Genomic DNA, 26,322 nt, shown 5'->3' with positions numbered 1-26,322 from the left:
GGGTAAAAGGTCAGCAGCAGTTTGCCACTTGAACTGCACCTTTAACCCAAAATAAATCAGTACAATGGAAGGAGCAGCAGATGGGAAGGAAGCAATGGAGAGTTGGCAAGCAGGGGAAAGTCATGTACAAAAAAGCAACAGTGCAAGGGAGGCAGGGAGTTGGGCGGGGAAGAAGCAGACAAGAGAGCTTGCTAACACAGACTCTCAAGGAGTGCTACAAAGAAAACAGCTTCCTAAAAACGAGCAGTAGAGGGGCAGAGGCAGCCAATGAGAGAATTAGTAAAGATGCTATGCTCTAGCGGAGGGACAAACATGATGGAAAAGGAAAGTCCAAATATGACGCTAGCGAGTGAAACAGTATAACTGGTAAGCAAGGGTCAGACATCTGCCTCATGCAAGTTCTTGGGAAGCCCTTAATCGGTCATTTGCGGACAGTTTGTGCTGTCTCTACCTAAAAAGCTAAGCGCAACTCATTCTGCCCTCATTTCACACAAAAATGTTTGAAGACTAGCAGCCGAAATTAATTGTGTATATTAGGAATCTGAAGGTTCAATACTGGAGAAGAAAAAAAATAATCTGGATGAATAGTATCATCTCCAGTTCTTTACAATGCGTTCAAATCCGATCGAATATGCCAGAGTCCAATTCAAAGGTCGATGGAGGGTATAGACAGCCAGTGTAGGAGTAGTTGAGTGATGATTGGCGTCCAGCAGCTACAAAACGCTTTAAAGTTATATTGGGGTATATGAAAGTAAATCTAATATTCACTAATATAGCCAAGTAAAATTAAAGCACTACTTTTATTAAATGAATTTACACAATATGTCCATATAATTACAACTTTCAAACATTCCCATTTTTCCTGACATTTTCATTTAAAGATATCCAAATCAGGACGCAATCGAACATTTAAAGAGGAATGTCTTTGTATAAAGCGCAATGATGGCACAGCATAAAAAATTGGAAGTTTAAGCGCCTTCATAGTTCATCAAAATTTTGCTGCTCTAGGTCCATCACGTAAAGTCCAAAACAGCACAACAGTCAGAAGGTGGAATGAGTCACCTGCAAAAACACAAAAAAGAATTTCAGATACATAAGCGTTGTTACAGGTTGTATCAAAACACTTTCGATTAGGGACAATGATATCAAACAGACATAGCATGGTCAGTCACACCTAGGCATGCGTTATCACTAATATGAAGGTTACAGACTAAACTGACACGGCTGCAGAATTTGCTATAGATGAAAACGCTTCCTAATGAAAACGCTTCCTAATGAAAAAGTATTGCTTAGACTGGTTTAGCAACACCCAATTATCATTACCTTCGTAAATGATCAGTATGAATTAACCTTTTTTCAAGAGGCTACTGAACGTTCGCTCTTCTGAATAATGAAAGCTGGATTTGTCACAAGGCTACGAGATTAGATGAAGCAAGTTCTTCGGGTGCAAAACCATAAGAAGATTGACTTCGTTTTTCATATCGCTGTATCCAACCATGCTCTACTTATAAAAGGCTTTACCAAACTGGTCATTTTATAGATCTGACCTGTGCACGATTATATAGATCTAAGCCGTATCAGTGAAAACAAAATTGGCCAAATAGAAGGTGTTATTTAGAGCAAGTGTGGTTACACAGATTCAGGGATTACTGCAGTGCAAAAGTCCTACATATCTCATGCTGTTGCCGCAGTAGAGGAGGGAGTTCTCAAACTAGATCACTTCTACATCCAGACAGGCTCAGAATCTACTTATTCAATATGTGCATACCTAATGCACCTGAACGAACATGACATACATCATACATACAAGGAGGGAGACCGTAATAGACTAATTATTCTTGTGGAAGAGGATGAGGCACATTACCAACCCACGCACAATGGTGCTAAACAGCACTACGGGCATCTGCACAATTCATTAATAAAGTGTTTCTAGTCTGTATATACACATATACACACACACCATAGTGTAGTGGTCAAAAGCAGCAATACAGCAGGATTTCAGATGACCATATTTGATCAGGCCAAAAGGTGTTCAATATGAAGAGCTCCTACATTTAAGGAATTTTTGTATTAAGGAACACGGACGAAAAATGAGTTGCTTATCAGTAATAGAACTATGGGTTTACGGTCAACGTCTTACAGACCCCACATATTCGACATTCCAAGAAAATACATGTTTAAATATTTCCAGAACCAACAACTAGGTGGTTAAATAACGCACAGTATGAATCTTGGTTTAGTATTAAAAAAAGCAAGGGAATGGGTGAATCACCTAAAGAAATGTGACGAATACAGATTTCCTGCCAACGTTCCCATTCCTCCATACCCAGATGTGATGCGAACACTAGAAGAGACTCATGCATGAGGGAACCCAGACAGACATGGAGGAGCATGATCTGAATGTAGGCATTAAAGGCATATTAAATCTCGCCATTGATAAATGGACACTACCTGAACAACATTAACAACTATTCTACAGGGGGTAGCACCACCCAGAATACAGTTCGGATTTCGTTTGACCATTACAATGCAAATGTGTATCAAATTCTAAACCGGTCACATTTATCACGAGAAGTCACCTATGCCACTTTGAGCGAGAAACATGTTGACCGACACTTTTCAATAGGGACACTAACCCGAGACGCAACACTTGGGCAAGAGCCTAGTTTGTTTTTACTTAGGAAAGGAGACCCCCAGAATAAAGTTTGGTTTTCCAGGTACTCCAAATCCTATTTTAAGCACTTTCCTACATCTACACAGTTAAGGCCCGCACTTCACCATACGGCTATTGGATAAAAGATCTCTGGTAAAGTGCCCCTATTACAGGGAGCCTGTTGGGTATTGCACCGTCGACCCAACGAGGAGCAGCCCATATGATGAAGCATGACACCTGAAAGGGTGTGTGAGGGCATTAAAATCCAAGCTATGAATTCCCCAACTTTAAAACCGCTTCTGGGGCTCAGTTGGTTCCGGTCTTCCCAGACTCTCAAACCTTCACTTTTGAGGAACAGCATAATCTTACTATTGAAACTTGACATTGGGGCCGTTATGCTGGACCTCCTCTCGTGAGAGTAAAAAGCCCCTTCGTCCCTTACTTTGTATACACAACTACTGGACATGCCATTTCTGAACTGATGGGTCTGACCAGTACTGCTTCAGAACACAGGAGGGGAGTCTGTAGACAGAGGGCTGATAATTGAAAGTCCTGCAGCTGCAAAAGTGAGCTGTACATTTCTCCCCCCATCCCCCCACCAGGTACTGCATCGGAAGCCTTGTACTAAATATATATATATATATATATATATATATATATATATATATATATATATATATATATATATATATATATATATAGCATACCTCAAACGTCTCACTACAACCTCAACAAGAGCGGTGCTGGGCAATTCTTCGGTTGCCATTTCAATAAACAGTGGCAGCCAGTAATTCCCCTTGTTTTTTTACCCTACACGCACCACCATAGGACAAACCCTCAATTTAGAACACAGCCCAAGTTACAGAAGTCACAGGGAAGTTGTCCCTGCACAACCCTACCTTTAAGCTGCCTCGCATGTTACCTCAGGCAGACTGACCACAAACGAAGTAGCACGAGGCAAAGAAATTACTGAACCCTGCACTATTAAAATAGTAAAAAAAACTAGAGTAGCAAAGGCATATTCATACCCAAGGACGCATTTCCAGAAGTCTGTCAAAACCATGATACATTTGCAAGCTACATTACCAAGAGGAGAAGTGGTCGCTTGTAACCAGTTAAAAAACAGGTACCTGTTCAGAGGATTATTCTCCCACCCTTGACCTCACAGCCCACGCACACGGTCTGCTGTGTCTTGCAAGGCTCATCCATCAGTCCCTCCCTCAACATCTACATGAAGCCGGAAGCAGACATCGTCAGAACCCATCATCTCCTACATCGACACCCAGCTCCTCCTCTCAGCAGACCCCACTACGTCAAAAAACAAGTTTTACAACTGCATGGAGAATGTCTCAGCCTGGATATGAGAGAACTTTTTGAAGCTCAACATGGACAAAATCGAAGTGATTATTTTTGGCAAACATGTTTCTCTGGAACTGCTCCTGGTGGCCAACGGTACTCAAATCCACCCCCACTCCGTAAGATCACACCTGCAACCTCCACATCATCCTGGACATTGAACTCAACATTACAGGTCAGCACCATGGCCTCAGCCTGCTTCCACATGCTTTCCATGCTCTGCAGAATCTTCAAGCTGCCACCTTCCAGCACCATGCCCTCATCACTAGCTGTCTGGACTAAGGAACCACTGGAGAACTCATGAGATGACTCCAGACAATCCAAAACACAGCCACCAGACTGATCCTCAACCTGCCCAAAAAGATACACATCTCCCAGAACCTGAGAGCCCTTCACAGGCTCCCCATCCAGAAGATATGCCACTTCAAGCTCCCGACCCACACCTACAAGGCCCTCCACGACCAGCATACATGAACCATCGCCTGAACTTTGATCAATCAACCAGAAGCCTCCGCACACCTCACCCAGACACTGCACATCCCCGGTTACCGCACCAGAGGTCAATCCTTCTTCCACTTTGTTGCCAAATCCTGGAATGCCCTTCCGCTCCACCTTCGAACAGCACCCTCATTGGCAGACTTCAGGAAGAGACTCAAGACCTGGTTCTTCGACTGAGATCCTCAGTACAGCATCTGGATACCCTACCGGGTGATAAGCTGCGATTTATAATTACAGTATGATTGATACCTAGGCTTTACAGCCAACGTGTAAGGAGTAGGAGACTAACAATGCGGTTAATATTTACACCCTCAGCAAATCTTCTACAGAACAAACGTTTCATTCTCAAGAAATAACGCGACGAGCAGGCACATAGCACAAGACTATTATTTTCAGTTTATCTAAGACTGCACACCATTCTCAGGCTAAATTTCTAGATTAACTTGCCCTTGAAATTGCATACATGTGGTGGTGGGTTACAAGAGATGGAGCGAATGAATGGTTCAATCATTCCGCTACTCTGGTGCGACCTTTAGGAAGTGGAACACCAGAGGTCAGACTTCTGACTGCAAAGGGTTGCAACCACCCACTGGAAAAAGAAAAAATGAACAAAAAAGAGAGAAGAACTTGCTGGGTGCCCTCCTAGCGACCGAAAAGCACAATAGGGACTGCCAAATGTTGCTCACTAACTCTGTTCTGGAGCTGTGCACAAGGAAAAATAAAAAGTTTGCCATGTAATAATTGGCAGAAACAGCATGAATATGGTGCATATGTACCCCAGAACTTTAAAGCGGAGGCTGGATGCAATAATTTGGGCATTTCAACTACAATGATTGCTCAGAACTGTAAATGCTAAATATATAAAAGTCCACACACTTCCAGCCTTGATGCAGACCAAAAATACAGATATAAACCAACCTGTGAACGGTTTATGCTTCAACATCAACCAGTTCTGGAGGGAGTGGGACTTTAGGATGTTTGCTTTCAAAGTGCTGTTTGAAAGTTTTAGGATCTGGCATTTGCGTCTGAAAAAAAATTATAAAAAGATTCATTAGAAAATTAAGCATCAGAGTCTTAGGAGGAAATTATGATAGACAGTAAAGGTAAATCAAGTCAACCAACTCATAAATGTGCTGCAGATTGCTATCCAATTTGCACAAATACCTTAGTGTCATGGGAATCCAAGAAGCAGGCCTCAGTCTGTAAACATTGGAAAGTAGACTGGACTAAAACTTCCCCCCAGAAAATTCAGGTGATTCACAGGACCCAAAATTTGATAATCTTCATAGGCTTGACAAAACTGAGTTTCTCAAAACCACCCAACTTGCATGCTTTCAAATTTGATGGGCATGAATGCTAATACATACCAAAAAAAAAAAAAAAAAAAAAAAGTCTATAAATACTGTGACTTTCCACCTCAGAATTGGCAAGAATGTGAAACGGATCTCTACACTAAGTGTGAAAAGGACTGGAGGTTTTAAGGAGCAATAGACAAAAGTGAGGAGTGTAAAGGGAGATTGGTAGGGGAGCTTGGCAGGAGTGAGACAGTGATATAGGATAGTTTGCCACTTCTTTAGTACCATCACAGTCTCAGAACATTTGGATTCCTTGTGCATTTTCCAGGCCTTAGAATTTGGAGATTTAACTAGTAGGATGTATCTTTGAGGAAGGCATGGAATTTTTCTAGCGGAAACTGAGCACTTGATATGACAGAGTGCAGAAAGTCAAAGTGATGATGATTCACATACTCTACATGTTAAGCAACTACTATTTGCACTGTAGGACATTTCAATGAAGACCATTTCAATTAAAAACAGCTAGTTTGAAAAGAAACATGAAAATCTTTCTGCAGAACTTCCCACTGATTTGTGATAGTTCCATATACGGATTTTAGAAATATAATGGAACCTAATCGCCAGTCCAAATAGCCACCTTTGCTCCAAGCCCAAAACCTAGAGGTACTTAAGCCAAAACCTGGTTTCCAGCATGGCCATTAGTACCAAGAATAGTGTTATACAAATTAACAATGTGATGCTTATCAGACCTCGAAAACCCAACTGTTATATACTTGACCCACAAACTGTCACATTCGGTCATCCTGGGTAAATATTTTATTTTGCATAGCCACCTTTTCTCATTATCACATGCGAGAATTTACAATATAGGAGTAAAGCACTACTGCTGTACCCAAAAAAAAACTGTTTGATTTAATAGACTAAACTTTAGCTCAGTGCACGACCCCAGAGTTGCCTCCAAGTTCACCAACAGCATTGCCATCAGGGCAGGGGCAGGAAGGATTTTCATTTCATCTTTAAAAAAAAAAACTCACTTTTAATAACTATATTACAAAAGCTAACTTTCAGGTAAACCCATTCATATCCCTGCAACAAACTCAGTGATCATAGTCCAACCCTGACCTTCAGCTCAACTTTAACAGGGGTGTGGATTTAATAAAATAGTTGTCCACATGTGACAAGTTGCTCCATAAATCTACTTGTCCTGATAAAAAAAAGTGTCCTTATGGTGTTGCGTAGTTTGGCGATAAATTATGGCCGCAATCTCATTATTTAAGAGCTCTGATAATCCGATTATGCCAGGTATCATATTACAGTAGGATTTAAACCCTAACAATTTCTGCATTTTGCCACCTTTCCACAGATCTACATACTGGGGCTGGAGATTGCGCTAAGCAATAGTTACAGGGTTGGAACGTGCAAACCTACTAACTTGCATATTTTAGGGGGTTACACCAGCGTTTTTGTAAACTTTTCCCCATACTGAGAAAGGTTGGAAATGTACTCTTTACAAGGGCAGAAGTAAAATTTCTTCCTCGTTTGGGATCAAGTGGTTGGAGTTAAAGTTAACTTGTAAACACTCAGCAAAATGTTCACATGAACAAGTCTACACATGCATATTTGGTTGTGCTAAAATGCTGGTCACAAATATTTTCTAGGAGTACGATTTCCTGGCCTCATGTAAACTGAATTCACGAAAGCTGTAAATCTGCATTAATGTAAGGGCATACACAGTGGGTGCACAAGACTTGAGCTCCTAATTAGGTCGAGTTAACCAATATCATTTGTATTTATTATCATTCTGTCTCTCTCGGTCTATCTATAGACAGGCTTCACTACGTGTGACCGTATTCTGCTCTTTCACAAGGAGCACATTGACACACAAAGTAATTTTGTTCATTGCCAGAGACTACTATGGCAATGTGTGCTTTTTGAGAACTCAAAAAAAAAAGTTTGTTATAATATGGAGGGCCTGGCAGCTGCAATTATAAGGTTTTACAAAAACCTTTAACACAAGACATGCATTGACAAATTTAAAGGATGACCACCACTGTCAGACGCATCTGCTTTGCCAATGATAGTTTATTCTCATGTTTGCCATAATATGAGTGGTTGAACTGATTTCCTTTAAGTGGCTGCAATTACTTTCCATTATGAATATATTTTAGATAAGCACGGAGCAACACATCTTACTAGAGGATGTTTCAAAGAAATGGCACTTACAATGTGACAGTAGGGGGGGGGGGGGCGTGGCTTGGACGGCAATGGGTGCGGACGGCAATTGGTGCAGGCGGCTGAATCTACATGTGCTGATAAAACAAAAAAAGAAAATACCATAGGACATCGGAACGATCGGGGAGAAGCCGACCCGCTTATAAGAACCAGCCCGCCAACAAGGAGAAGGAAATCAGTGAGGAAGGAAACTCCCAGTACGAAGGAGAAAGAAGATCCAAGATGGTGCTCACTAACTGAAACCCCCCGTAGCCGATACCTGAAGTTTAACCACGCTCGCAGAGAGACCAGCAGCTAACTCACCTAAGGTTAGTGCTGGGGGGGCCTTCCGTGTAATATCATGGAGATAACGGTACTCACTGCAAGAGGCCGGGAGGGGGGGGGGGGGGGGGGGGGGGGGGGAGGGGAGGAGGAAGTGTAGAATATCGATAAACCGTCCAGAGCGAAACGGATACTGGGGATGGGGGCCGCCATCTTGAGAGAGCTGACAAACAACTCGGCACACATCGGGAGTGCAGCTGTGGTGCGACGGAGTAACAGGGACACGATCAAGGATCTGCGGAAAAGCGAAAGGAGCAACTTAGGGTAAAACGCAAGCACGGTCTTTGCCCATCGTGTACCTCCATGCACCAGATCGAACGAGTTTCGTGCATGTGCCAAAAAAAAAAAAAAAAAAATGCAAATCGAAAGTGCACCCTATAGCCGCCGCCTCATTGTTTGTGCCGCCATGTTAGGTTACGCCAGACAAGCAAATTGGACTGTACAAGCTCCTGGCCAGCACACGCTCAGCATAGCGGGAGGGATTGCGGCATCTTATAGCTTGTGGAATCATACAGCGGAGGGTCAACACAACCTAGTCCAAAGAGAACAAAGTGTCTGAGGAGCCTCGCGCAAGGGGGAGATCAGAAAGTAACGAAACAACCGGAGTGAAAATGAAAAGAAAGTCAGCAATAACATACCCCAGCCACAGTACAGACTGAAAATAATAACAAATCCGCCGCATGCTGAATACTGGGAAACGAGCAAGCTAAAGACAGACCCCGACCCCCCCCACCCAATAGCGCCCCATACAAAACTCAGTCTGATAGACTCCAACTTTTTCCGTCGCGGACAAGATACCATACTAGCGCGTGCCTAGGTAAAGCGCTACGGTGTTTTATCTCCAAGTAAAGGGCTAATTAAGATATGTCATGGTGAGCGTTTCAAACTCAGGGGGTTACATAACGAGGAGGAACTAGTACCATCCAAGCTTCAATAATACAATATATAGATCAAGGTGGTCTAAAGAATAACAGCAACCAGCTCACTTGCGTAGGCCAGCTGGCTCAAACCCATCGTACGGAGTGGTCCAGAGCTCTTTGGTAGAAGCGCAGACGGCAAGAACGCCACGCCCAACATCAGGCCTGCAGCTTAGAAAACTGTGCCATCAACCGAGGAAAGACAAAAGCGATATTTTAGTGCCAACAAAGGAGGATCACAAGAGAACCAACCATAGAGCGGAAGGCTCAGCCTACAGCAGGAGAAGAGAGGGCTGGCAGCTATGGCTGGTAATGACGGGAAACTTACGCAGCAGCTCAAAAAAAAAAAAAAAAAAAAAAAAAAAAAATGAATAAGAGTGACACTCTGGAATCCCCCAAACACCAGACATCAACAGCACGCTGGACAGGATTTTAAAAATAACTGGCGGAAGTACATTACCTAGCTAAAATTGACCAAGCAAACCACGGATGCTATCCAGCTGGAATTGGATGCAGTCAGAGAGGGCATACATGCAGAAGTAGAACAGAGGGTGAGTGATGTGGAGGATAGCGAGCAAAAGGCAAACAAGGCCTTGCTAGAACTTTACAAAACCACAGCAATGCTCTGAAGACAAACAGCAGAATTAGACGACCGCAACAGGAGGGGGAACATCAGAATACTAGGGGTCGCCGAGGGTGAAGGAGAAAAGTGGGTCATGCATTGCTTTCATACATGACATGATCCCTAAACTTACTAACGTAAAAGTTTGACCTGCCGTTGGAGCTAGACAAGGCTTACAGAGTTCCAGCCTACAGAACATCAAATATGGCTACACCGCGCCCCATAATATGCAAGCCTCTGAGATTACAGCATACAAATCATTCTCACCTAGGACTACTCCAAACACACAGTGGACATAAGGAAACGTTTTCTGGCCTTACGAAATTCAGAATCACTGACAAGGGCAGAACGCACATCTTCGAAGACCCCAAAGACCTGTCCAGATATCTACAAGGTCCGACTCCGCAAGAAATGGATTTCTCCCAATCAAGCGCGAACAAGGAGAGCCTCGCCAGAACTGGGGGGAAATGAATAAATGTATATCACCTCAAATTTTCTGGCATGGTAGTCTTCCCCCACTACGATGCAAACATCCATGATCTACCTCAAACAGGTCGCTACTTCGTACACTTTTCTACCTCAAGGGCCAGGCGTCCGAAACTAACTCAGGGAAGGCCCTGAACTTTGAACATAAAACAGACACCGCTTTTGGAGCACTAACAGAGCACGTCCTTGAACAAAACTTGCAGAGACAAGTCATGCTGATAAGATATAAGAACACAATCACCAATATCCTTTCTAAGATCATTGACGGTGAATAGAGTAGCATGCTAAATAAGTTGCAAGTAGCTTGACACTAGGGCGATTAACGCCACAGATGCATGTGTACACGGTTCCATATTTCATCCAAGGGGAAACGGAGCTCGATCTTTGCTGTCACACGTCCAGAATTTTAGGTGTAGGGGGGGTTGCCTTTTTTTTTTTTAACGTCATGTTAGTATTGTTTGTCAGGCACTCGTGCTTAGTTTCTACCCTCTTTTCTCTTTTAAACTTTCCACTTACACTTCTGCACTGCACGCATTGTGGAGATTGAAACAAGGTCACGGGAGGGGGCGTGGGCACGAAGAAGTTGGAGACAGAAAACACATTCACAAGGTCCCAGAAAGAGCAGGAGTATTATCATACGGAGAGTGAACATGGCCTTGCCTAATCAACCGTTTCCTAGCTTCGTAAAATGACATCTAACCCTAAGAATTCATTAACGTCCAACTTACAGATAGTCTCCCTAAATGTTAAAGGCCTCAGTCACCCAGTTAAAAGGAAAAAAAAGTTACTTGACTACTTAGCTAAAACTAAAGCGGACATCTTTCTCCTACAGGAGACTAGGCTATCCCTGGACGATGCAGAACAGATTAGGGCGAGATGGGTTGGCCAGTTGGCTTGCTCTCTGGCAGTAGGTAAGAAACGTGGAGTGATCACCTTGATAAATAGGAACCCCAAGATAAGTATAGAAGATCATTGCGATTTAGAAGGGAGAATTCTTTTAACACAGCTGAAAACGGAGGGGAGGGGGGTGGATGAAAACATTCATGTACTCAACATATACGGACCAAACAGATGACTCCGCCTTCTGGGACAGCATCTCGGGTAGGTTGGAGGCACTCCCACAAAATGACCTAACAGTGATGGCAGGTGACTTCAACATGGCGTTAGACTACACTATAGATAGACTATCACAGTGCCATATACTACCCCCATGGGGGTGGGGGCACAAAGTGCTCAAAAATGTATGTACCAGATTCAATCTGAAAGACACCTGGTGACTACAGCACCCGGACACGAGAGATTACACTTTACTCAAACCCACAAAACTCATACAGCAGAATTGACTGCATACTGATCACAGGCACACACCCCCACCTAATAGAGCATACGGACATAGCCACGAAAACTGACCATTCCTATATCAGCCTCCTACTAAGTGGACGCCACAACGAGGATCATCCTCGTAGATGGAGATTCAACAGTGATGTGGTGACAGAACTAAAATAGAGATGGGCCATAAAAGAATACATTAACTTTAATGACACTTCAGACACAGACCCAAAAACCATGTGGGACGCTTTGAAAGCCACAGTTGGGGGGACAATTATGGACATTAAAGGCAAGATGAACAAGAACGCTATGGCCCAGTTGGACCAACTAGAATCAGACATCCAAAGACTAGAGACAGCACATATCGACTCCAATAACGTAGGGGTCCTTACAAAGAAGAAATACAAATTCAACAGAATTCTGAGCGAGAGAGCGGGTCTGTGGATAAACAAATTTAAAGCAATAAACCTATGCGAGGCCAACAAAGCTGGGAAGATCCTGGCATCCTACCTAAAACACAAAGACAGCATACCATCTCCGCAATCACAGACTCACATATCTCACACACACCAAAGAAATTCTACGCACATTTAGCGTATTCTACCAGGAGCTCTACAATAAAGACCAAACGCTGGACGAAAAGGGCTGCAACGATTACCATAACAGATTAAACCTCCGAAAAAAAACGCCAGAAGACGCTAACTTTAGGGAAAGATTAGTTGAGCTGAAATTGAGGTGGCAGTTAAGTCTCTCAAAGCGAATAAGGCACCCGGGCCGGATGGATACACAGCCACCTTCTATAAAACTTTCATAACCCTGCTTCAGCCAACTATGAAAAAAGTTATTAACCATTGCGAGGGGACAGGAATGGTCTCACATACAGTGTCCGAAGCAAATATTATAGTTATCCCCAAAGAAGGCAAAAATACCCAGTTCCCCAAAACTACAGGCCCATCTCCCTAATTAACATTGATTGCAAGAGGATTGCAAGATATATGCAAAATTCCTGGCAGTAAGGTACTTCCACATCCTATAAGCAACACACAAGTTGGCTACCTCAGGACACGCATATCGCACGACAACACCAGACCTTTATACCACATAATCGACAGCAGCACAGTTGAACAAGCCTGCAGTGGCTATCGCACTTGACGAAGAGAAGGCTTTTAATAGGGTATTGTGGCATTGTAATAGTGGAAGGGGGGGGGGGGGGTCGGAGGGGAAATCTGTCTCACCTCATATCACTGTCCTAAAGTCAAAGCTTACTGGGAGAAGAAGATCTTTGCCTTTCTAAAATACATGTTAGGGTGTTGCCTTAAAACTGAGCTTGCCACCCTGGTAACAGCCCCTATTAAGACAGAACCAATCACACAGCAGGATAGCGACTTACTTGATCTACTAACAGCAGGTGTAAAATTGGTTCTAAATAAGTGGAAAAACACATCCAAGGCATTGTTTAAGGGTTGGCTCAACTGGGTGACGTACCTTAGAGGTGCAGACGCGATGGCCCTACCAGACTCAACGTGGAGACAGCCCGACAGGGAATGTGGGCATCCCTGGACAAGTACTTAGACCCCCATGAAGAAGTCTAGTATAGAGACTTGACTCCAACCTCTAGACAATCACAAGCAAGTTTCTCTTCTCTCTCCGCTCCCTTCTCTCGACTCTGGTCCCTTCTTCCCCGTTCCTACCTGCGACCCTTTACTATAACAGAGGGTGTAGGGCAGCCTACAAGGAAACAAATAAACTGTACCTCAAACGGTAAAACCAACAGGCGCTGCCCTGTAACATCACGCGAGACAAGGTGCATGTTATATGTTTTCTGATTTTTTTTTGGGGTGTTTGTTTTTGGCTTTTGTATGACAAAATCAATAAAATCTTATTGAAATTAAAAAAAAAGAAAAAAACAGTGTGACAGTAGGTTAGCAGAACTTTTTTTTCCTAGTTGCATTTTTGTGAACATTTAATTTGAAAGTAAAGACTAAAAGGAATCTTGTTCAAGCTTCTGCAAATATTTGCTAATAAGCATTCTGGGAGTAATACACGTAGCGTCAATGTTAAACTCTACAAACCTGTGCACACATTTTTCTACTGGGATCATTGTCTAAAGGCTTTAACCATAAGTACAAGTTTGATGGCGATCTATGCCAAAGCATATGATCTACAGCTCATACCTCGAACATACAAGTTCGAACAGCATTAACACAAATATTACCTTAAATGCCAACAATGCCCTTCCCCGATTTTGATATGGTACAGTAAACTGGTAGCCAAGGGGTTTATGCTGCAGCGGTTGAGCCCATTTATCCCAAAGTCAAAATGAACAGGGAAACGTTTCGTTTCCCAACAATGCATCTCGGAAGTTGAGCTTCCACATCCCTGCTTTAACCTTGGACCAAAGTATTTAGCACAAATCTGAAATAATTTAGTTGAGGAACGTTGTGAATAAAAAGGCAAAGACAACAGTTCTTCACTGTTCCATGTTTCACTTATTTTCAGTCCAAACTTAGGCGCATCTATTGCTCAGGTGATTACAGTTATACTAATACAGAGACCCAAAACGACACAGTGGCAGTGCTTGGTAATCACTACCTGCTCTAGGACTCTCAAAGGATAAGCCCTAAACTTCACCCACAAGGCGATTTGACATCGAGGAATTACGACCACATAGTGACAGTTTGTATGTAAAGCCAGAATTCCAGCTGCAGGGGCTGCTCTACATCAGTAACGCGGCAGATATCAAAGCTTCAAGAGCTGCAACAATTTGTTATCTACAACATATAAAATAATCTGCATCTGCCATTCCCAGTGATGTGGACACTAAATCATTAAAGTCTAACATGTGCACTACCAAGTAACAAATATTTCTTTGGGGATTATGTGACAAGCACTTCCTGGAACTCTAGGGCAATAAGTGGTTTCTGCACAGTATCCTGAATGGATACTATTAATGACTAGTAAACTGTACTCCAAGAATTGGATCCTGAATGAAGGAAGTTGAGCATTCTCTATGAGGGTGGTGTGCAAGCATGCATCCCCATGGCTCCTGCCCAAGCGACCAGAGTGCTTGTGCCTGGAGGCAGATATTGGCTGCGTCACTCTCGGCTCTTACCAGAATACACACACACACTGCTGTAATTGTAAAGGTTACGTGTGTCACCACCGAAGACACCACTTCAACCAAGAAAAGGATCCACTAAGGGGGCCCCCACGGATCCCTGCCCACCGCACATCTACCACAGAGCCATCACTGCCCCAGAACTAGGATGCACCATCAATGCCACCTTCAAGACCGGCATTTTTCCTGACTGGAAACACGCAGAAGTCAGACCCCTGCTCAAGAAGCCCTCAGGAACTACCAACCGATCTCCCTCCTCTCCTTCGCAGCAAAAGTCACAGTCAGCACACAACTAACAGATTAATCGAAGAAAACTCCACCTTCGACACCTCCTGATCCGGATTCCGTAGAAACCACAGCACCTAGACCGCCCTACTCGCCGCCACAGACATCAGCACCCTCCTCAGTCCTGATCCTATTCGACCTCTCAGCAGTGTTCGACACCGTCTCCCACCGCCAGTATACAAGGAACTGCCTACGACTGGATTAGCTCATTCCTCACCAACAGAACCCAAAGAATCAAGCTGCAACCGTGTCTCTCCAAACCCACAGACATCAACTGCAGATTACCCCAAGGATCACTGCTCAGCCTCACGCACTTCAACATCTACATGGCCCCCACTCGCCGCCATCAGACAGCACGGACTCAGTATAGTATCCTACACAGACAACACCCAGCTCAACCTCTCCCATCACCAAGGACCCCACCACCACTAGACTCAAATTCCAGGAAGAAATGAAGGACATCGCATCCTGGATAAGCAACAGCTGCCTGAAGCTCCCCCCCCCCCCCCCTTCTCCCAGTCAAGACAGACTGTCACCCATGCACTCATAACCAGCAGACTGGACTACAGGAACACCCTCTACAACGGGATCAACAAGTCTCTGCTCCGCAAGCTCCAGACCATACAGAACACCGCAGCAGAACTCATCATCGGCATCCCTCGACACAAACACATTAGCCAACACCTATGGAACCTCCACTGGCTTACCATGGAGTTACTTTCAAGATATTCTCCCACGCCTTCAAATGCCTCCACAACAGCAGACCTAAAAACCCCAACAAGAGAATCTCCTTCCACGTACCCAAGAGAAACCTCCGATCCACCAACCTCGCTGAAACCGTGAGCAGCTGCAGAGGCGGAACAGCCTTCTCCTACATCGCGGCCAAGACCTAGAACTAGCTCCAGATCGAAGTATTCCTCGAACTAAACTTTTCCAACAAAGGGCCTGATGAAGCTTTCTGAATTCTCCTGCTAATGTTTCAGAGAAAAAGTTGGTTCATTCCCGGAAATGTAAACTCCTGCAACATTTTATAGCAGAATTAGGGCTCCGTTACCTCAATGGTTGCTTTCCGAATGATCAACACACAAGAAAAACATTTGATTGTCAGCTGCAAGATATACAATTGATTTAACCAAGTTTCATGTCTCATTTTCACATTCAAGACTACAGTTTTTTCAAGGGGGTAAGCAACCATAGGCAATCACAAAATACACAAGCTCTCGTTTCCAGACACTATATTCAATGCCAGTTTCTCCAAAAGCATTAAACAAAGATAGCGTGGACTGTAAATTATCAGAGAAGTTGATTTACCTAGCAACAAATCCAGAGCGTGGAGGAGTTGAACAAACATAGCAGATGGGAAAGTAAGGGGGTGGGGGGGGAAGGGGAGGGGAACGACACCACGGAGGACTATCTATCCGGATATGACATTAGAACCAATTTACCTTCTTAAGACAGCGTTTTAGGCCACCAAGTGACAAATAGATCATAAAATAGAAACGTAGGAGATTCTTGAGAAAGTTACCCACCTTCCCACAAAGTGAAGAGAAATCAAATATATTCAAGTAGTTAAAAGCAATCTACAGTAGACCTTAAAGCCGTTAAAAATATATATTTTTTTTACAGAAAGCCACAATAACCAAAGATTCAAACAATTGTCACTTAGGGCCTCATGTAGGAAGCCAAATAGCGGTCGGTAACGGCCGAAATTCGGTAAATATCCCGTTACCGACCGGTATTTAGGCATTTGCGATGTAGGTGGCAGATTTTCTGGATTCGGTATTTACCGATTCGGAAATTAAGAAATCGGTAAAATACCGAATCCAGAAATGCTATGCAGGGGGCACTCAAGTGAGTGCATCATTGGTGTCTGGATTCGTTATTTATCACCAACTACTAGTTGATGGTAAATGACGAATACCTTTCAAAAAGCATTTTTGTGCTATTTGAAAAGTGCAATGTGGCAGACATACATGCCCTTAGGGCATGTATGTGCGCCACATGTGCACACATGCACGAATCAGGGGTGCAACAGGGTGTCAATGTGACCCTGCCACCCATGATAATGTCTCCCCTATTACCGATCGGTATTTAACGAATCGGTAATGGTAACTGGCTTTCCATTCTTTCCTATGGGCCTCCAGGCCCATAGGAATGAATGGGAAGGGATGCATTATTACCGATTCGGTAAATACCGATTCTTAAATACCGATATTTACCGAATCAGTAATAATTACCGATTGGTTACCTACATTACATTTACCGATTTATAAATACCGAATCGGTAAAATTCGGTATTTATGAATCGGTAAATGTGATGCTACCTACATATGGCCCTTAGTGGGGGACAGGCTCTTTAAACCTGGACCGTGGTGCGAATTACACCGCGGTGCTGGTGATTTATTGAGTGGGCGGGGTGAGGACTGCCCTGTGACGCCGGGGGCTAGCCAATGCAGGAAGGGGTTTAAAGCCAGCAATGTATAGCGATATTTCACCCGACACTTGGGGAAATTTACTCAAACCTCACTATATTACAACCCCCCCCCCCCCCACACCCCCTTTTACATCAAGTCATTATGTCAACAAGGGGATGGAATTTTCAAAAATACAGCGTGCATCACTTTCACCAAGCATTGAAGCATTGGCAAAGTCAATAGGTTTTGCAAAATTTCTTTTTTTTTTTAAACCACACACTAAGTCGTGCCCAGCTTTGCCTGCGTCATAGCATTTTTAAAAATGTACTTTAAGCTATGTTCCACAGCAGTTCAGCTGCTGTGCAACATGTAAGAAAACATTGACAAAGCCAAAACCTGTTGGCGTTGCCAACGCTTGCTTTACTTTGGCATCGCCTCACACAAACAAATTTACTACTAACCACACACAACCAAGTGCCAAAAAGATGAAAGGAAAAAAAACAGACACCAAATAATGTCTCCTCGTAACAGTTGATGGCCTTGCCAGATATGCACCAAAGGTCCATGGAAAGGGTGCTTTAATACCAAAGGTTGTTAAAGCAATACAGTTGCGTATAACATAACGCAATGCTAAATTGCCAGTATTTCCCCATTACTACCGCTTAGCTGCAGTAACTAACTTTTGCTTAAGGCTCCTCTTTACCGGTGGTCCTATTCTTTAAATTACATCAAGGAGCTGGGGAGGCATGGGGTGCTCAGCTGCCGTGCAACATGCCTTAAAAAAAAAAAAAAAAAAAAAACCTTGTCAAAACCAGACGATTTTGCGCTGGCAAAACCTATTGGCTTTGCTGCTTTTTGTGTTTAGGCTCGGGGAGATTAAGTGATTTGCCAGCAACGATAAAATGTGGTACTGAGGCAGAGGCTAGGAACGGATGTGCTGCAAGGGTCAACCCACCGACTATGGAGCTGGGAAACCGGGGTTTCAGTCTTGGCGCCTGCTTAACATACTTTATTCTGGGCAGATTGCGTCAATCTCCCTGTGCCTCCAAAAATGAATGTGTCCTTGTTTAAAGTAACTGGTGCTAATGAAAAGCGCACGGATACCTACAGGCGCTAAATAAAACTGGACACAAAAGTGATTAGTGGGATAGGGGTGGTGGTATCTGTGCAACAGGAGTTCAGCTGGGGCAAACAGTAGCAGCACAGATGTGGATGTGAAACCAACAATAAATGCGGGCAGCCACTGGGAGATTAATGGCCGGATTTAGACGTCAATGGGACCGAGAAGCCTTTTTTTTGGTGGTCTTTCCGACTGACAATCTGGAGGCCCGCCCACCCCCTCCAGATGTTGGCTGGCAATGGGAGAGAAGACTTCTGCAGTCCCTCGGACTCTTCCAGAAATTTGTTTCATGCCCATATAGTGTGATGAGCTGCAGCAGGCTGCTGAAGGACTCGACTAGGATTCCCAACCTGCAGATTTGATCTGGGTTGCTTATACAGGAATTTCAGTGGGAATCCCTCTGGCTTCGAGTTACCAGAAAGAAAAGAAAAGGGGTGAATACTAAACTTTCCTGGGGTAATAGGATGCGATTTTCTCATCTTCGCCATTGTCCCTGTCCCCAATGTCCTTCTGCACCCATACTGCGATGGACCAGCACCCCATTTTCAACAACTCTTGAAGAAAATCAAATTGTTGGCCGATCAGCAAGTTTCCCTAAAAAGCAAACATAAGGTGGTGTAGTAATGCCATCTCATTTTTAGTTCTCGGCTCGAGGGCTGCGCTTGCACAGTCTCGCTCCGAGATTTAATGACTTTGAGAAGAGGGGCTTGAACCTGCCCCTCTTCTCCATTGGCTGGCCTCTTAAATGCTGGCCAGCCATTGGAGAAGAGGTTAGTCTCGCAAAAGAGGCCCAGTCCTTTTCGGATTCGGGGGCGTTTTTTTTCGATACTTTTCGCTGGGCGTGTTTCTCTTCTCCAGCCAATGGCAAGAGGAGAGAAAAAGAAAAAACGCCCCTGAATCCGAAACCGCCGCGTTTCTCCGAGGCATTTCTGCTTCACCTCGGAGAAAGGCAGTGGTGTGCTCGTCCTCTCCACCTGCTCTCGGCTCCCGTGTTTGGCTGCTGCTCTGGTAAGGCAGTATTCGTTATCTAAAAATAGATACGGACCCATGCACTTGTCTGGCACACATGAAAGTAGATTAATGACGCAAGTCTTACCTGCACTCTAAAGCGCGCTTGCAACTCCGAGGAGGTTCATTTTCCCCAGGTAAGTGAAGCGCACGCCACGGACTGCTTTCTACGAATTGGCCAGCACCCTGAAATGGAAACCAGTTCGAGCTCAACACGTAAGCCTGGGCGGAATAAAACTCCAATTCCGTGGATTCATCAGAAACTTTCCCTTTGAGTCAGAACAGCTACAAACCCACGGCGTAAGGATGCCGAATCTGCGCGTTTCCCTCTTTAAATACTGCGGACACTCCCTTCATTGATCAGACAGTGCGGCTTATTCAGGTCTGCTCCCGTACAGGGCCCAGTCGCTGCTGCCCCCACGCAGACAACCGCCAGAGTGCGTCTCCTCGCCAACAAGCCTGGAAGTTTATTAAAGACTTTCAGCTGCGCCATGCCGCCTTACTCCGAAAGATGGAAATTCGAAAGTGCGCCTTGAAGCGTCCCTGGACGTCCTCGCATCTTGGTGGCCCGCTCTGCCGCCTAACCTTTCCCTCTCTCGCCCACTACTCCATTCCAAGAGCGCGTCATGCGGCAAGGGCTCCCCATTGGACGGCGCGAAGCATGTGGGGGATTTCCAGCACGGGCAGACAGCGGGAGGAATTTTAATAAGCCTCTAACTTTTTACCCCCCTCAGTGAAATAAACCGGACTGCGTGGAGAAATGCCAGAGGTATGGTCCACAGAAAAAGCGGCAGACTTGACAAGGAAAAAAAACGCTACACTGAAAATTAACCATGAAATGTTTGGAAAAACATAACACAGGAAAGTGTGACCTCATGTTTATTTTTGGCACGATGAGCAGGTAGACTTAGAATGTGCTATCGGCGTTGCAGCGTGATTAGTCCTCGCGTAACTTTATTACAGATACTAGCATTTCTGACAGGGTTGTCGGAGTTTCATAGAATGAATAAATACTTCGACCCAGGACCCACAAAATGAAGAAAACGGGGTTGCCAGCGTTTTTAGTTCTTAGTTTGCGCGAAGTTTGTTGTGAATGCCGGTAGCACAGTAAAGTACACAGTCTGCGTTTCAAGCCTTGCTCTGTCATTGGATGAAAGGTTCAACGAAGGGGCGGGGTATCACAGGCATGGATGCCATTGGGCGGCAGACCAGAGGGCTCAGGGCGGGAACATGGCAACCGGAGCCGCCGCGGCAATGGCTGAATTGAGCAGTGGAGGTACTTGTCTGACTCGGCGCGATGGAAGGTGGGGAAAATACAGATTCGCAGCCACGTGCGGTGGCCGTAGCGGTTCGAGGCGGCATGCCCGGTGGAATTCAGGGCAGTGGAGCACTGTGGGGCATGTAGTTCAGTCGCTTACATTTTACAGCTTCAGGGTCTGGTAATGGAACTACCTATCCCATGAGGCCAGTTCCTGGTCCTAATGTACATTGGCGCTGCCACTTCCCGGTGGTCTTCTGGGAAGTGTAATTCGGTGTAAAATGGTTTAAGTCCAAAACAACAGTGCCTGCACTGCAAGCCCCATCATTATGGGAGTTGTTGTTCCTGTAGGTGACAAGCGCGCTGATGCCCCAATACATTGTGATTAACAGAAAGACACCGTATTTTCCCTATAAACTGCTAGAATTTTGGCCAACATGTTCTTATTTCTACCGCTAGTTGGAAGAAAGGAAGTGCTTCTTGGTTGATATAATCCCCGAAGCACAATCATGGCTTTCCGAGATAGGTAGCTAACTGGTAAACCTTACTAATGACTGCTCATTAGCTAGCTAACTGGTAAACCTTACTAATGACTGCTCATTAGCTAGCAGTGTTATTCTAAACTATACTCCAAGCTACAAGTGTAGCGCTTTGAGCAGCTGTCATGCATTGAGCAGCTGTCATGCATTAACGAGGCGCCTTGATGAGGATGGTAAGAGACTCCGCCCTTCAGGCCCGCACGCGAGTAGGCCACCCAGCCTGGGTATTTTATTTACCGCCACTGTTTATCCAATTGCAATATCCGGAAATTATGGTTAGTAGTTGTGTTGTTATAATCTTTAGCAGCATGTCAGGGACAATGTGTGGTGCAAGTTGCAATGGCCTTCTGTCAAGAACCCTGGCACTTTTTTTTTTTAATACAATTTAAGCACTGCCCTAGAGTGCACTGGCTGGCTGTGTGGGTGCAAATGCAATAGGTCTCGCATTTGAGTGATTAAGCTATTGACATTGTAAATAATGCCGTTTCTTTAAATGTTTTAAAGACAAAAACAAACAAAAATAATGTCATGAGCAATGCCAATAGCTCTAACTATAACAATGCCGAGACCATTGCATTGTAAATGCTTGTTCATTATACATCTGACTTTGATAATTACAATAAAATCTGAAGCCATGCCAAAGTTGGAAAACTGTCCAAATGCCGGGCATTTGAAGAGGATCTTGCGATATGCTCTCAGACTTCATTCGGATTACAGTGCCAGCTCACAGCACAATGAATATAACCAGATTAATGGCCTATCTGTAAATATCAGTAAAGCAAAAGTGATCTTATTTGGGGCAGGAGAGATCTACATAAATTCAAATGGAATTTTGGAAACTTTAAGGTGGAGTCAGTAAATCCATATGGCTATCTGGGTTTCCACCTGAAATACACTAAGCTGCAGCGCAACACCCAAATTCGCTAAAAACAAAGTCTATCACGGTTACAAAAAGCCTTGAAATGGTGTTCACAAGTACACGGAGGGCGTGCTATAAAGCCGACGATTACAGCTTTCAGGGTCAAACTAATCCCTCTTCTGAGATACGCTTTAAACCGTACCAACAAAACGGGCACAGTGGCTATCCAAAATGCTTGCTCTCTAATCAATTTATGAAGGTCTACCCCATAAGCCAAGATCAGATTCGAATTAAGCCTTCCTTCAGTGAAGGAGGCTCGCTTGACTCGGAAAATAACCTACTTTTGTGATTTCGCATCTGCAAAACCAGATTTCCTGGAAAGTCTCATATCAAGAGTGGACACAACCCTGTGTCCAGCTTGTGACTATCTTGTGATGAAATTAATACATTTCTCCAGGATCATGATGTACTGCCATAAAGGATTTTTCTGCAAGTGGCAGATTCAAACAGCAAAAAGTTAAAGACTTCGGTATACCCTTCTGCTTAAGAGATTAAAAACATTGCGATGCAAACACGGGAAGCTTATCCTGGAATCACTTTCAGCTGAAACAGCGGTACATTGACTAATGCAGAGGCACTAACCTAATTTGTTTTTTTTCAAGATTCAGTTTATTATATATTCACCTGAAAGAATTTGAAGGTTCCTAGAATCCTACATCTAGTGACCCCAATTGTGGACTTCGTAACTATCGCAAAGAAACCTTGAAGCACATTGTATGTCGTTGTCCTGTGCTGAGAGATAGTCGCAGTAAGTATTTACTCCCATCCTCCAGGATCACAGTGCACTCTAAAAGGAGGTAACTTTTGGTCGATGTTTGACACTAATAAAATGCTTTTATAGAGAAAACTAATAAGAATAATAGACCTATATAACAAACGAAAAACCCAAAGGAAAAGATTAAAATAACGGGCCTATAAAGGCAGTAAACAAATACTATATACCTTTATGAATGGAATTTAGAAGAAGAATGATACGCCAATCTTCATGAACCTTAACGCTTTTTTCTAGTTTGCTTTACTTGCAGTTTGGAGAGTGTTTTTAAATAATGTAAATTACGCTTCTTGGGCTGCTCGCTTGTTAAGGGGGGCATGCTAAGGAGGGCACTTTGTTTTGCGCCAATGGAATTGCTGCAGAGTAATCCACTCATGCAACACAACCGATGCTTGTTACCCAGATGTAAGGCAGTAAGACTTTCACTAAGTATGCAAAACACAAAAGGAGTCTGCTATTAATGTAGTGGGAGAAAGGAATGACTTTAGAGGTCTCCCACCGAGCAGCTAAACATCATATTTTATGGTTCCCCATAACATGCTGCAAACTATTAAACTACAACTGACAAGACCCCAACTTAAACTCCCGTAATAAACAGCATCAATTTTGAGAATACATTATTCAAGTATAAACAGTGTCCTGATATTGGTAGAAGGATTCACTTCAAAACTACCGAAAGTAGTGAGACTAAAATACTCATGTGGCGGACCCAAGATGTGACTGGCAATGGCACATGCTGAGGGCTCAAGATTGCCGAGTAAAGTAAGCACATGGCCGATGAGGGCAGAACCAAAGCAGTATTCGCCGTGAATGGCATGAGCACTATTAAATGACAAATCCTAGCTAGCAAAAAAAACCTGCATTTCAGTTGCAAGTCACAGTTTAACTCTCAGCTCTTCAGGCAAATTGGAAGAGAAACACATGCAAACTGCACTTACCCTACAAATAGCACAGGAATACACTAACGCAACTTTGGCAGCTGCCTTCTGATCATGTCCTTGTTTCTTCTTTTGTTCAGCTTGTTTTTTGGCATTCTTCTGCTGAGACTGAAACTTCTGGTGTCCACGAGCCATATCTAAAAACATAAAAATCACCCTTAGCGCCGAGTTATAATAACAGTGAAAAATACAGTCTGTTTAAATACCACTTTACTTACCTACTCTTATCCTGAGATTAGTTTGAGTGATGGCATGAAAGACAGCTGTCTAGAAAAGTTACCTACTAGCATAGGCTCAACCAGTTTTTCAACTTTGAGGGTTACGTCTATGCACGTTATTCACAACAGTTCAGTGGTATGTACTTTTGGAATATTTTGAAAGCCCTTCCCACTGGTTACATACAATCAGTTTTGGCATTGTATAACTTTTTTTTTTTTTTAACTCATAACGTCTTGGTCAATTTAGTTAGGATAATTCGTTTTAACTCCTTATTGTGTTAAAAAATAATGGCCAAATTTTTCGCGAGGCCAAAAAAAAGCATAGCCTATAAAAATATGACATTTAAATGTCACCGTAGGTGTTGTGAGGTATGAGACGAGTGCGCAAGACACTTGTAAAGAAAACAGGCAAGACCAAAACATTAGCAAGGGCGTTAGATAACTATGCTACACTCACATGTACACCCTTTTAGTACAGAACGCCAACAGGGTGATTTATGTCTCCTTATAGGGGGAAAGAGTTATGCGTTCCTTTTTTTTTTTATTACTACTTTCAGCAGCACAGTAACAGATAAAACAGCAACATTTCCCGATAAATATGGGAGCGAGGTGAACAAACAACTACACGTCCTTGATGCAACAATCACTCATCTGGCAAATCCTCTTCTCATAGCACCACCGCACCCGCCTTTCTAGAGACGGCTCTTGACTAGGTTTGAGCGTAAAGACATTTTAATCAAAGTAATAAACACAACTACTTTGTTATGAACGGCATTACAGTATCACACTAAAAGTTCAAATTACAGTAATTCATACAACCAGTGTGCACAGTGCTAACACGCAAGTCTGGTTTTAAGGCACTCACCATATGTTATCAATAGAAGCCAATAAACTGGACAGTAAAACGCCCTATTCAACAGTGAAAATCAAAAGCATATTTTATACAGTTTAAGAGAACTATCCGATAAAAGACTGCCGAAGATAAATTCTAACTTATTGTATAAATAACGAATGTCCTAACTAACACATGCTCATGTACTTGAGCCAGGCTTAGGAACAAAAACATGGCGTCGAGCCCGCCTGGGCACTGACAGACAAGTGAAAAATACATAAGCATGGAGTGTGTATGTATGTATGTGGGGGTAGGTGGTCTAAAAATGACTTCCTTGGCTAGAGACCACCCATTGCGCCACCAAGCCTACTAAGTTTCATTCGTGCCCAAGCAGACCAGTAAGCTCACATGCGGTGCAAACGTAGTAGGGTGACCTTTTAAAATGGACCAGTGGTGTACCCTTGCCAATAGTCCATCGTTAATGTTTAGGTATTAACCAGAAGCATTAAAAATACTTGTTAAACTACGGGTAAGAGGCTCAGTTAATATTTCGTACAACAAGGACTCCAGCGTCCGTCAAGAATATCAAAACAATAGGGCGTGTAGGTACACTGCAGCGCAAGCTGTGGGTGAACAGGGTGAAAAAACACATTCCTGAAACACGGGCACACAAAATCTTAAGGACGCAAATGAAGCAACCAGTTGTTGAGCCAGACAGGTACGGTATTTTAGAAGCTGCCCAACCACACCACCCTGGTCGTCGAAGCCTTTTACAATAAGCGAAACAGGTCCAGGCAGACTCATTACTTAACTTTAACCTGGGACTTCCGAGTCTCCGTTAGAACGAAGCAGCTGACTTTTTTCGTACAATGGGAGTCGCGATTGTCGGCTTCCGCTGTCTCCGACAACATGAACTATCGCCCACACCGCAGCAGCATGGCCTATGGATCAGCGTGTCCCCGGTAAGCACTGAGCGTCACCACCCGAAAAACTCCCTATTCATTAAAGTCCGCGACGCCTGAGCATTCTTTGCCATCCCGCCCACCGACTTACCCGCGAGTAGCGACCACCAAGCGTCACGGGAAAAACGTGGAGTCTGGTCCTGGGGCGCGGGCCGCCTGGGCAGAGCAGGAAGAGGGCGCACAGCAACCACCCTCCGGGGGCTCCCAGCCGCGCCTGCGTACACTGGCAG

The 26,322-nt window shown here is 43.9% G+C and overlaps 1 protein-coding gene across 3 annotated transcripts; it reads right to left on the bottom strand.

The window, feature by feature from the left end:
- Window positions 1-781: 781 nt before the first annotated feature.
- ZNF706 (zinc finger protein 706) lies at window positions 782-26,318 on the bottom strand. 3 transcript variants are annotated; one of them, XM_085605162.1, is made up of 5 exons: window positions 26,184-26,316; window positions 24,081-24,217; window positions 5,426-5,532; window positions 4,564-4,725; window positions 782-1,062 (listed from the first exon to the last, which is right to left on the bottom strand). In XM_085605162.1, the coding sequence occupies exons 2-3, from the start codon at window positions 24,213-24,215 to the stop codon at window positions 5,437-5,439; spliced, it is 231 nt and encodes a 76-aa protein (XP_085461288.1). In that variant the 5' UTR covers window positions 24,216-24,217; window positions 26,184-26,316; the 3' UTR covers window positions 782-1,062; window positions 4,564-4,725; window positions 5,426-5,436. The 3 variants fall into 3 exon arrangements, with proteins under 3 accessions (XP_085461288.1, XP_085461287.1, XP_085461286.1); XM_085605161.1 differs by having other exon boundaries at window positions 4,564-4,710; XM_085605160.1 differs by lacking the exon at window positions 4,564-4,725 and having other exon boundaries at window positions 26,184-26,318.
- Window positions 26,319-26,322: the final 4 nt, after the last annotated feature.

Source organism: Triturus cristatus, chromosome 5_1 (assembly GCF_964204655.1).
Source record: "Triturus cristatus chromosome 5_1, aTriCri1.1, whole genome shotgun sequence".
NCBI lineage: Eukaryota > Metazoa > Chordata > Amphibia > Caudata > Salamandridae > Triturus > Triturus cristatus.
The sequence above is the reverse complement of the archived record's forward strand: the minus strand, read 5'-3'. Positions and strand labels throughout refer to the sequence as shown.

Coding starts and splice junctions, on each gene's coding strand:
- ZNF706 (XM_085605160.1), bottom strand. CDS start 24,215: ATGGCTCGTGGACACCAGAAGTTTCAGTCTCAGCAGAAGAATGCCAAA. Junction 5,533..24,080: donor ATTCCTGTGCTATTTGTAGG/GTAAGTGCAGTT, acceptor ATTTTTTTTCAG/ACGCAAATGCCAGATCCTAA.